Raw genomic sequence first — 12500 nt, 5'->3', positions numbered from 1 at the left:
CACACACACACACACCACACCACACCACACACCACACACACTCACACACACACACCCACCCACACTGTACCTTCACAGCCACGGCGACCTCCCTCTCAGTTCCACACACACACACCACACACACACAGACACACACACGCGCGCGCGCGCACACACAAACATCCCCCCCCCACACACACACACTGTACCTTCACAGCCACGGCGACCTCCCTCTCAGTTCCAGACATGCCGGACAAGAATCCTTTGTACACCTCCCCGAAGGCTCCGCAGCCTAGCTGCCTGTAATGCAGTGTAACGCCGGGTTAACTGCTGACAATAACTTGTCAAAGAATGTCATGGGACGTAAAGCGAGGACCCCCTCAACACAGGTTCCCTTTGAATTTTCGTTCGTTGACTGTGCATCACGAAATACCAACTGCCCTGTTTGGTCCGGATACCCCAGAAATGGAGTTTTTCTTTTTCTTCGAACTCTTTTTTTAAAATTTTTTTTAAAAGTTTTCTATATCATATCAACATTACAAAACACACACACACACACATCCAACTAACTATACACACGAAGAGAGGAGAAAAACGACTGAGGGGAAAAAAAGATACTGTGATATAATTATTAAAATTATCATTAAATGAATAAAAAGACAAAAAAAGACACAAAACCACTCACACACATACATCTACATACACACTCGCATTTTTTAAAACACAAAATTATACTATGATAATAAACACATAAACATAAACACACACACGCCGGAATCTAGTAAGTTTGATAAATTGGGTGTTGCAATTTACATCGTCATTAGACTTTTTTTTTCGTCTTGTGCTGTGATGTAAAACATTGAATATATCTAGATCAATATTGTGATTGTACGTCATGTAGTTGAACATTATATTCATCACTTTAGTTTGTATCTATAAACATGGCTTTATATGGAATCCATCTGATGATAAAATCATTGAGTAATTTTTTTTCGGGCTGCGTATTCTTCATTTGTGTATCTTTATTTCAGTTTATTGTTACAACCTTGTAGAACAGACACAGTTTTGTTTAACTTGCACTGGTATACGTATTGTCTAGCTAACAATAGGATGAAATAAAAGGTGGAATCAATGATCATATTGTTATCAAATCCAAATATAACTAATGGTTCAGTTATATGTAAACTTTGAAGGTTTGGACATAATTTATTCATTATATTCGTTAATGCTTGACAGAAACGTTGAACAATTGTGCACTGCTATAACATATGTCTTATACTGTCTTTCATTATATTACAAAAACTGCAAAGATCACTGTTAATCACCCCCATCTCCTTTAACATAACATTGTCCCCAGACATCTGTATATGATTCTCAACTGAAGCCATTTCAGTTTTACATCTGAAATCTTATTAGCATAAGAAAAACATTTTTTTTCCAAACACATATAGCATTGCATTTTTCATCCCATTTTGAACAGCATTGTGGATGGGTACCGTTGTCAATCAGTATATCATAATATAGCTTTAAGCCTTTAGGTATCGATGTCAACTTACTGAAAAATACAGACATTTTCAAGCATATGTCAATATCTATAGTTATGTTTGGTTGTCAAATGTACTCTTTTATTGCTGACTTATAACCATAAAAAGTAATGAAATTTAAATCGACATTATATTTACGTTTGAATTCTTCATAAGAAAGAAAATATCCATTTTCAACCAAAAAATGTGCTATACAATGTATACCCATACCAATTTTTCCCCCTACCTGTATTCTTTGATTTTAAATCACTGGCTCTGCAAGGAGTTCAGCTGAGTTCCTACAATTAAATTCACAGAAAAAAATCCGTATATGTTGTTAAAAAAACCTCTGTCCAAAACATATTTGATTTAGAAAAGAATTATGTTAGTTGTGGCCCATATTCATGAAAATCCTCCAGCAAAGGAAAAATGGCCATAGCAATATTTATCCATTTATGATAAGTTTTCCCAATTTTCCGTATTCATGTTAATTTTGAAGAAGCTGCAAGTGTTTTCAAATCTGGTAGTCCAAGACCACACTATCGGACGCTTTTATGTTTTTCTACTATTTTTTTTTCTTGCTTTTAGTTCCATAAAAAAAAACAACTTATAAATTGGTAGCAAAATCCACTAATGTAAAAGTTTTGAAGGAATCAAATGATTTTAACACAGCCATTGAGCAATTTATATTAGCACAGTTTTGTAAATCATTCGTAACCCAAACTCCTAAGCTCTTTAACTTTCGTTGGTTTCATTCAGTGTCAGGATGCTCCGAATAACGAACATTAGAACTGTTTTGTGCTTCCTAGCCAGATTGCACTAGTTTTCCCAGATCTGATACGCAAGCCTGATTTACTTCCAAAAGTGTCCACTAAGTGTATGCAAGTCTCAAATGATTTTCTGTTACCTGCTAATAGAAATTCAGTGTCATCTACATATTGAGAGAGTTTATATTCCATATCATTATTTTTTTTTATACCTTCTATGTCTTTATTTTACCCGTGTCATAATTGCTAGTATGTCAACACATAAACTAAACAGGTAAGGTGATAGTGGATATCCCTGTCTACACCCTCGTTCCACATTGAACCAACTAGAAATCTGACTATTGACAAGACGAAATGCAGTTTTATTGTTGGCATGTCGTGAGTACCCCGATTTGCGTACAAAGCTCATATCTGGTGAATAGTATTGCTCCTCTACGTTTGTCTTGATATGTGGGATCAACAAAACGTTCGTCTTGACGTAGGATTAATAAAACATTCATCTTCAGGTGGGATCAATATATCGTTCATCTTCATATCGGATCAATAAATCGTTCGTCTTCATGTGGGATAAATAAAACATTGGTCTTCATGTGGGATCAATAAAACTCTCGTCTTGATGTGGGATCAATAAAACTCTCTTCATGTGGGATCAATAAAACGTTCGTCTTCATGTGGGATCAATAAAACGTTCGTCTTCATATGGGATAAATAAAACATTGGTCTTGATGTGGGATCAATAAAACTCTCGTCTTGATGTGGGATCGATAAAACGTTCGTCTTCATGTGGGATCGATAAAACGTTCGTCTTCATGTGGGATCAGTAAAACGTTCATCTTGATATGGGATCAATAAAACTGTCGTCTTCATGTGGGATCAATAAAACGTTCATCTTGATATGGGATCAATAAAACGTTCGTCTTCATGTGGGATCGATAAAACGTTCGTCTTCATATGGGATCGATAAAACGTTCGTCTTCATGTGGGATCGGTAAAACGTTCGTCTTCATATTGGATAAATAAAACATTCATCTTGATATGGGATCAATAAAACGTTCGTCTTCATGTGGGATCGATAAAACGTTCGTCTTCATATGGGATCGATAAAACGTTCGTCTTCATGTGGGATCGGTAAAACGTTCGTCTTCATGTGGGATCAGTAAAACGTTCGTCTTGATATGGGATCAATAAAACGTTCCTCAAAATGTTCGTCTTCATATCGGATCAATAAATCGTTCGTCTTGATGTAGGATCAATAAAACGTTCTTCTTGATGTGGGATCAATAAATCGTTCGTATTTCGTGTGTATCAGCCCCCCCCCCCCCCTCAAACCCCCCGCTCCCCCCTCACCGATCCCCTCCCCATCTGCCCCTACCCCTCCTCCTCCAGATACTGACGTGGCCATGCGGAGGTTGTCCCTGGGGATCTCGGGCAGCTTGGTGTCGGACACCTTGTTGGCGATGAAGCTGTAGTTGGGGTTGATGTGCAGCACGCGGGCGGGCAGGGCCGACGCCGGCAGGTTGTGCAGCGGCAGCGACTGGGAGCGGTTCCTGAGGCAGCGGGTCAGCACCTGGCGGAGCGACCACAGTCTGTCCTGGGGACTGGACCTCATCACGTCTGGCAGAGGGGAGAACAGACAGACAGAATGAAGGAATGAATAAAGGTGGCAATGAGGGAAGGAAGGAAGGAACGAAGGAAGGGAGGGAGGAAGAAAGGAAGGGGGAAGGATGGATTGATGGAAGGAAGGAAGGAAGGGAGGGAGGAAGGATAAGAGGAAGGGAGGAAGGGAGGGATGGAGGAAGGAAGGAAGAGATAAAGGAAGGAAGGAGGGAGGGAGGGAAGGAAGAAAGGATGGAAGGAAGGGAGGGAGGGAGGAAGAAAGGAAGGGGGAAGGATGGACTGATGGAAGTAAGGAAGGTAGGAAGGAAGGGAGGGAGGAAGGAAGGAAGGAAGGAAGACCAAACGTAGCGACCACAGCCTGTCCTTGGGACTGAACCTCATCACGTCTGGCAGAGGGGGAACAGACAGACAGAATGAATGAATAAAGGAAGGGAGGAAGGATGGAATGAGGAAAGGAAGGAAGGGGGAAGAAACGAAGGATGGAAGTAAGGGAGGGACGAAGGAAGGAAGAAAAGAAGGAAGAAAGAATGAAAGACCTAACGTATCGACCACAGCCTGTACTGGGGGCTGGACCTCATTACGTCTGGGAGAGGTGGAGAAAAAAAGGAGTGAAGAAAGGAAGGAAGGAAGGAAGGAAGGAATGAGGGAAGGTTGGAAGGAAGGAAGGAAGGAAGGATGGATGGATGAACAGAAGGGGGGAGTGGAAGGAAGGGAGGAAGAAATAAAATGGAGGAAGGAAGAAAGAAAGAAGGACCTGACGTAGCGACCGCAGCCTGTCCTTGGGGCTGGACCTCATCACGTCTTGGAGAGTGAGATAGACAGAATGTAATAATGGATAAAGGAAGGGAGGAAGGAAGGAGGGAAGGGAGGAAGAAAGGAAGGAAGGAAGGGAGGAAGGAATGAGGGAAGGGAGAAAGGAAGGAAGAAAGGAAGGGAGGGAGGAAGGAAGAAAGGAAGGATGGAAGGAAGGAAGGAATGAGGGAAGGAAGGTAAGGAAGGAAGGAAGGAAGGGAGGGAGGAAGGAATGAGGGAAGGGAGAAAGGGAGGAAGGAAGAAAGGGAGGAAGGAAGGAAGGAAGGAAGGAAGGAAGGAAATCCGAAAGGAAGGAAGGGAGGCAGGCAGGAAGGAAGGAAGGAAGGAAGGCAGGAACGAAGACCTAACGCGGCAACCACAGGTTGTCCTGGGGGCTGGACCTCATGTCTGGGATAAGGAGACAGGCTGAATGATTGAAGGCAAAGGGGTAAAAAGGAAGGAAGGAAGGGAGAAAAGAGGGAAGGGAGGAAGGATGGAAGAAAGGACAGATGGAAGGAAGGAAAGATAAAAGACCTGACACAGCGACCACAGGCGGTCCCGTGGGCTGACCTCTTCATGTTTGGAGAGAGAGAGGGGGGGTATGGGGGAGAGGGAGAGAGAAAAGAGAGAGGGGGATAGAGAGAGAGGGGCAGAGAGAGAGGGGAGAGAGAGAGATGAAAGAGAGAGAGAGGGAGAGAGAAAGGGGAGAGAGAGAGGAGAGAGAGGGGAGTGAGAGGGGAGAGAGAGAGAGGGAGAGAGGGAGAGGGGAGAGAGAGAGAGGGGGGAGAGAGAGAGATGAAAGAGAGAGAGAGGGAGAGAGAGAGCGGGGGATGGAGGAGAGGGAGAGAGAAAAGAGAGAGGGAGAGAGAGAGAGGGGAGAGAGAGAGAGAGGGGGAGAGAGAGAGATGAAAGAGAGAGAGAGGGAGAGAGAAAGGGGAGAGAGAGAGAAGAGAGAGGGGAGTGAGAGGGGAGAGAGAGAGAGGGAGAGAGGGAGAGGGGAGAGAGAGAGAGGGGGAGAGAGAGATGAAAGAGAGAGAGAGAGAGGGAGAGAGAAAGGGGAGAGAGAGAGAAGAGAGAGGGGGAGTGAGAGGGGGGAGAGAGAGGGGGAGGGGGAGAGAGAGAGGAAAGAGAGAGAGGAGAGAGACGGAGAGAGAGAGGGAGAGGAGGAGAGAGAGAGGGAGAGAGAGGGGAGGAGAGAGAGAGATAGAGAGAGGGGAGAGAGAGAGAAAGGAGAGAGAGAGGAAAGAGGAGAGAGAGAGGGATATATATATATATATCAGCACCTTTGATTAAATGGAAAAAAGACCCAGATCGGACTTACCAACAAAAACAAAACAAAACAACAGCAACAAAAAACAAACAAACCCCAACAAAAACCACCCTGCAGACAACGCGGCGAATAAAAACTGTATTACGAAATTGAAAAAAAAAAGAGAAATGAACTTAAAAAGAAAAAAACAAGGAAAAAAAGAGGATTCCATGCAAAGAACTAAGTACAAATCGACAAAAGAAAAAAAACCCGCACTGATGCGCTTGATACGATAGAAAAAAAAAGAGATTAAATCTGTCAAGTCGAACTGGAGACGACACACACACACACACACACACACACACACACACACACACACACACACACACACACACACACACACACACACACACACACACACACACACACACACACACACACACACAGAGGCCACAAAATAGACTTTCGTCGGACAAAGACAAAGACGAAAACAAAACCAAACGTTCCGTCAGATTTACCAAAAAGGTTCGAAGATAACCCAGGCAGAGAACAAACACAAACAAACAAAGAAAACTATACCTACATCTTTTTACTAAGTACCACGGATCATGCCAAGCTGCTTTTAGAGCAAGAAGGGGGTAAGAAAGGAAGAGAAATGTAGAAGAAAAAAAAAAAAAAGCCCATAAAAAAAAAGAAACACCAGAAAAACTGGAGGTTTCAAAGACGTAGCGATGCTCTTCAAAAATACTGCTCACTTGACAAACCACACGAAAGCTCACACAGCGGATCTGAAGCGAACGCATCGAAGTTAGTCACAAGCACACACACACACGTACACACACACACACAAGCACACACACACACAGGTCTTATATCACCCAAAATGAAAATACGTTAATCTTGAGAAAGACACACCAACCTACACCCATCCACATACCCACACACATAACGCCCGCCCCCTCCAACTCTGTTTGTCTGCCTCTGTGTGTGTGTGTGTGTGTGTGTGTGTGTGTGTGTGTGTGTGTGTGCGTGTGTGTGTGTGTGTGTGTGTGTGTGTGTGTGTGTGTGTGTGTGTGTGTGTGTGTGCACTTTTATGACGGCATTGTACTTTCACAGCGTCTTGTTTTTCAGCGTCACAGCACGTGATAACAGGAAACGTGTGTGTGCATGTGCATCTACGATGGATAGGATGGTTTATCTGTATGTCTCTCTCTCTCTCTCTCTCTCTCTCTCTCTCTACCAGTGAAGACGTACAGACGAAGAAGACGACGACGAGAATGATGAGAGCGATGATGGCCGAGATGCTGACGATGACGGCCGTCTCCACGGGCATGCCGTGCGCGCTCCGGCCCCTGTCCTCCCTCAGCGGGCCTGTCACACCGTCACAGTCATCACCATCATCATCATCATCATCATCATCATCAAAATTAGTGGAGTGGTGGCCTACATGTAACGTGTCCGCCTAGGAAGCTAGAGAATCTGAGCGCACTTGTTCGAATCCCGGCAGCATTTTCTCTCCCCCCCCCCCACTAGACCTTGAGTGGTGGTCTGGACGCTAGTCATTCGGACGAGACGATAAACCGAGGTCCCGTGTGCAGTATGCACTTAGCGCACGTAAATTAATCCACGGCAACCAAAGGGTTGTCCCCTGGCAAAATTATGTCGACCCCTGGCAAAATTGTGTCGAAAAATCCACTTCGATAGGAAAACAAGGGAAAAAACCCCCCAACTGCATGCAGGGAAAAAATGCACAAAAAATGGATGCCGCTCTCAGTGTAGTAAGGCGCTCTTCCTGGGGAGAGCAGCCCGAATTTCAAACAGGGAAATAATACAATAACAAAGGTTCATGATCAACCCGTGACAGTTATCACCATCATAAAGGTTCATGATCAACCCGTGACAGTTATCACCATCATAAAGGTTCATGATCAACCCGTGACAGTAGTCACCATCATAAAGGTTCATGATCAACCCATGACAGTAATCACCATAATAAAGGTTCATGATCAACCCGTGACAGTAGTCACCATCATCATAAAGGTTCATGATCAACCCGTCACAGTAATCACCACCACCAGTAATCACCACCATCATAAAGGTTCAGGATCAACCCGTCACAGTAATCACCACCATCATAAAGGTTCAGGATCAACCCGTCACAGTAATCGCCATCATCATAAAGCTTCATGATCAACCCGTCACAGTTATCACCACCATCATAAAGGTTCATGATCAACCCGTGACAATTATCACCACCATCATAAAGGTTCATGATCAACCCGTCACAGTAATCACCACCACCGGATATCACCATCATCACAAAGGTTCATGATCAACCCGTCACAGTAATCACCACCACCAGTAATCACCATCATCATAAAGGTTCAGGATCAACCCGCCACAGTTATCACCACCATCATAAAGGTTCAGGATCAACCCGTCACAGTAATCGCCATCATCATAAAGCTTCATGATCAACCCGTCACAGTTATCACCACCATCATAAAGGTTCATGATCAACCCGTGACAGTTATCACCACCATCATAAAGGTTCATGATCAACCCGTCACAGTAATCACCACCACCGGATATCACCACCATCATAAAGGTTCATGATCAACCCGTCACAGTAATCACCACCACCAATAATCACCATCATCATAAAGGTTCATGATCAACCCGTCACAGTAATCACCACCACCAGTAATCACCATCATCATAAAGGTTCATGATCAACCCGTCACAGTAATCACCACCACCAGTAATCACCACCATCATAAAGGTTCATGATCAACCCGTCACAGTAATCACCACCACCAGTTACCACCACCATCATAAAGGTTCATGATCAACCCGTGACAGTAATCACCACCATCATAAAGGTTCATGATCAACCCGTCACAGTAATCACCACCACCAGTAATCACCACCATCATAAAGGTTCATGATCAACCCGTCACAGTTATCACCACCATCATAAAGGCTCATGATCAACCCGTCACAGTAATCACCACCATCATAAAGGTTCATGATCAACCCGTCACAGTTATCACCACCATCATAAAGGCTCATGATCAACCCGTCACAGTTATCACCACCACCAGTAATCACCACCATCATAAAAGTTCATGATCAACCCGTCACAGTAATCACCACCACCAATAATCACCATCATCATAAAAGTTCATGATCAACCCGTGACAGTAATCACCATTGCAGTTTCAGTTACTTAAGAAGGCGTCACTGCGTTCGGACAAATCCATATGCGCTACACCACATCTGCAAAGTAGATGCCTGACCAGCCTCATAACCCAACGCGCTTTGTCAGGCATTGAATGCAAGCAGATTATATTTTGTGGGTTTCTTCTACAGATTTTTGCCAGAGGACAATACTCCCATTGCCATGGTGGGTTTTTTTCAGTCCGCGAAGTACGTGCTACACACAGGACCTCGGTTTATCGTCTCATCCGAATGACTAGACGCTCAGCTCGATTCTCCAGTCAAGCTGAGGAGAAAGGGTGAGAGCGGGATTCGAACCCGGACCCTCACAGACTCTGTATTGGCAGATGGGCGTCTAAACCATTCTGCCACCTCCCTCCTTGCGAAGATCATCGCAATAAAGGTTCAGGATCAAACACGCACTGTAATGATCCTGTAATCCAGGTCAGCGCTTGGCGGGTTCTGGAAACAAGAAGATAGCCAGATGCAGTGTAGCGAACATGGATTTGTCCCAACGCAGTGACGCCTCCCAGAGAAACCGAAACCGAAACCGAAACCGAAACTAAAGGTTAAGTTTAAAAGTCCCACAGCCTCGTGCGGTCATCGGGACAATGAATTCATATCCTCTGTGTCTGGCGCTAGGCGCAGGTAGGCGGGGCCCAGTCCTCTCTTTCCGCTGCTTTTAATGAACCTTCCCAGACCCAAGTCAGGTGTTCGTTCGCACCTGGGTGGAGTGAGGAACGTCGGGGCAAAGCTGCCTTGCACAAGGACCATACGATGGCCCGTTAACTCTTTCCATACGAACGGCGAAAGAGACGACGTTAACAGCGTTTCACCCCAGTTACCATCATCAAAATATTGCAAGCGGAAGGCTCTTATACTGAAGAGGTGAAAGTTGACAAAGAATACCACAGTTCTGACGACGGAAGCTAAAGGTTGGGTTATTGAGACACCCACTGGACATCCGAGGGGTGTAGAGGAGAAGAGAGGACTGGCCGTACTTAGTGAGTTACAGGCTATGGGACCTTCTAACTTCAGCGTTGTTGCCATGACTGGTCATAATACTGTGGAGTGATGGCCTAGAGCTTACACGTCCGCCTAGGAAGCGAGAGAATCTGAGCGCGCTGGCTCGAATCACGGCTCAGCCGCCAATATTTTCTCCCCCTCAACTAGACCTTGTGAGGTGGTCTGGACGCTAGTCATTCGGATGAGACGATAAACCGAGGTCCCGTGTGCAGCACGCACTTAGCGCACGTAAAAGAACCCACGGCAACTAAAGGGTTGTTCCTGGCAAAATTCGGTAGAAAAATCCACTTCGACAGGAAAAACAAGTAAAACTGCAGGCAGGAAAAAATACCCCAAAAATGGGTGGCGCTGTAGTGTAGCGACGCGTTCTCCCTGGGGAGAGCAGCCCGAATTTCACACAGAGAAATCTGTTGTGATAAAAAGAAATACAAATACAAAACCTGTGTACAAATCATTGTTGTTGTTGTTTATGTTGTTGTTCTTGTTCGTCTTTTTTATTTTTATTTTTTACTACCATTATTATTACATTATCATGAAATCAGCAAAGCAATACCCTTTAACATGTGAGTGCACAACAACAGGATCCAATGTCATGCTCACCTCCTACGATAGGGTCTGGGTCGTCCACTTCTGGCTCTGGAACTGCACACACACACACACACACACACACACACACACACACACACACACACACACACTCACACGCACACAAACACACACACACAAACGCACATACACACACACATACAGAGAGAGAGAGAGAGTCTGAGTTTCAGTTTTAAGGAGATGGCAAAGTGTGCGAACTGGCCCATACACGCTACATCGCATTTGATGTAAAACACACACACACACACACACACACACACACACATACGCGCGCACACACACACAGACAGACACACACACACACACGCGCTCGCGCGCGCGCACACACACACACACATAAATACACACACACAGAGATACACACACACATATACGCACACACACACACATATGCACACACACACACACACACACGCACACACACACACAAACACACACACATATAGACAGACACACACACCGCTTCCTCTTCCCTTTCATTTTCATACGTGAGTGCACTCACACACTCTCACCTCCCTCCCACACCCACTCACCACACACACACACTCCTTTCCCAACCCCATCCGTCACACCTCCAGGACCACCCTAACCAACACGCTCTTTCTTCACACACACATACAGCCAACAAGTACAAGTAAAATCACACACACACACACACACACACACACTACGCTTCTAAAATGATTATGTAAAAAGACGTGAAAATAAAGAGCGGAATGTTTTTTTAATTCAAGATTTTTGTTGTTGTTGTTGTTGTCAGTACACTCAATGATGCCATTTTTGTTTTAACCCGGTGTTCGGTTGTCTGTGTGTGTGTGTGTGTATGTGAGAGTGTGTGTGTGTGTGTGTGTGTGTGTGTGTGTGTGTGTGTGTGTGTGTGTGTGTGTGTGTGTGTGTGTGTGTGTCCGTGGTAAACTTTAACATGTTATTTTGACTTTAAAAAAAAGTGTGCTTCAGAGTAATGAAACTTGTGGTTGTTATGTTATTAGATTTTTTTCTTCTTCATTTTTTTCCATTAACCCCCCCCCCCCCCCCCCCCCCCAAAAAAAAGCAAACAACCTTGTGATGTATATTTCTATGTGGAGAAATATAAACTTCTGTGCAAGGGAGAGAGAGAGAGAGAGAGAGAGAGAGAGAGAGAGAGAGAGAGAATCAAAGAGCGAGAAAAACCAAAGCCAACATTATCTCACCGACACAAGTCAAGCCATCCGCTGCTAGCACAGTGCCCGCCGGGCAGATACAGCGGAACGCCGCCTCCGCCACCTCCTCCTCCTCACTCTCATGCTGCTGCCTGCTCCCGGGGGATCCTGGACTCGGCCCCCTCTCCGCCCCCTCCCCCCTGCCGCCCCCCAGCCTGTCCGGGTGGGTCCAGAGACAGAGGAAGTCACAGGGGCATCCCCAGCTGACGGGCTGCACTCTCAGCGCCCCGTGGTCGGGGTGACTCCCTGGGGAGACAGAGGGAGAGGTTGGGGGAGGGAGGGGGTGGGGGGTGTTTCAGTGTCCGTGATGACAGATGGATTGTGTTGCGTTCAGTGGGTGATGGCTGAATATTTGTCGCGTTGCGAGAATGGTAGGTGGATTGTGTTGCGTTCAGTGGATGATGGCTGAATATTTGTCGCGTTGCGAGAATGGTAGGTGGATTGTGTTGCGTTCAGTGGATTATGGTTGCATTTTGTCGCGTTCCGAGAATGGTGGATGGCTTTTGTTGCGTTCCGAGAATGG

At 45.2% G+C, this 12500-nt stretch overlaps 1 protein-coding gene across 4 annotated transcripts in view; it reads right to left on the bottom strand.

The window, feature by feature from the left end:
* The window catches only part of LOC143281074 (tyrosine-protein kinase receptor-like), a 347133-nt gene that overhangs the window by 19098 nt on the left and 315535 nt on the right, over nt 1–12500 (bottom strand). For all 4 annotated transcript variants that reach the window (XM_076586005.1, XM_076586004.1, XM_076586003.1 and 1 more), the window contains 5 exons: nt 11969–12223; nt 10773–10814; nt 7182–7298; nt 3664–3883; nt 189–279 (listed from right to left, as the gene is read on the bottom strand). In XM_076586005.1, coding sequence (XP_076442120.1) covers nt 189–279; nt 3664–3883; nt 7182–7298; nt 10773–10814; nt 11969–12223 — 725 coding nt within the window. The remainder of the gene's footprint in view (nt 1–188; nt 280–3663; nt 3884–7181; nt 7299–10772; nt 10815–11968; nt 12224–12500) is intronic.

The sequence above is a fragment of the Babylonia areolata genome, chromosome 4, assembly GCF_041734735.1.
Source record: "Babylonia areolata isolate BAREFJ2019XMU chromosome 4, ASM4173473v1, whole genome shotgun sequence".
Taxonomy (NCBI): domain Eukaryota; kingdom Metazoa; phylum Mollusca; class Gastropoda; order Neogastropoda; family Buccinidae; genus Babylonia; species Babylonia areolata.
The sequence above is the reverse complement of the archived record's forward strand: the minus strand, read 5'-3'. Positions and strand labels throughout refer to the sequence as shown.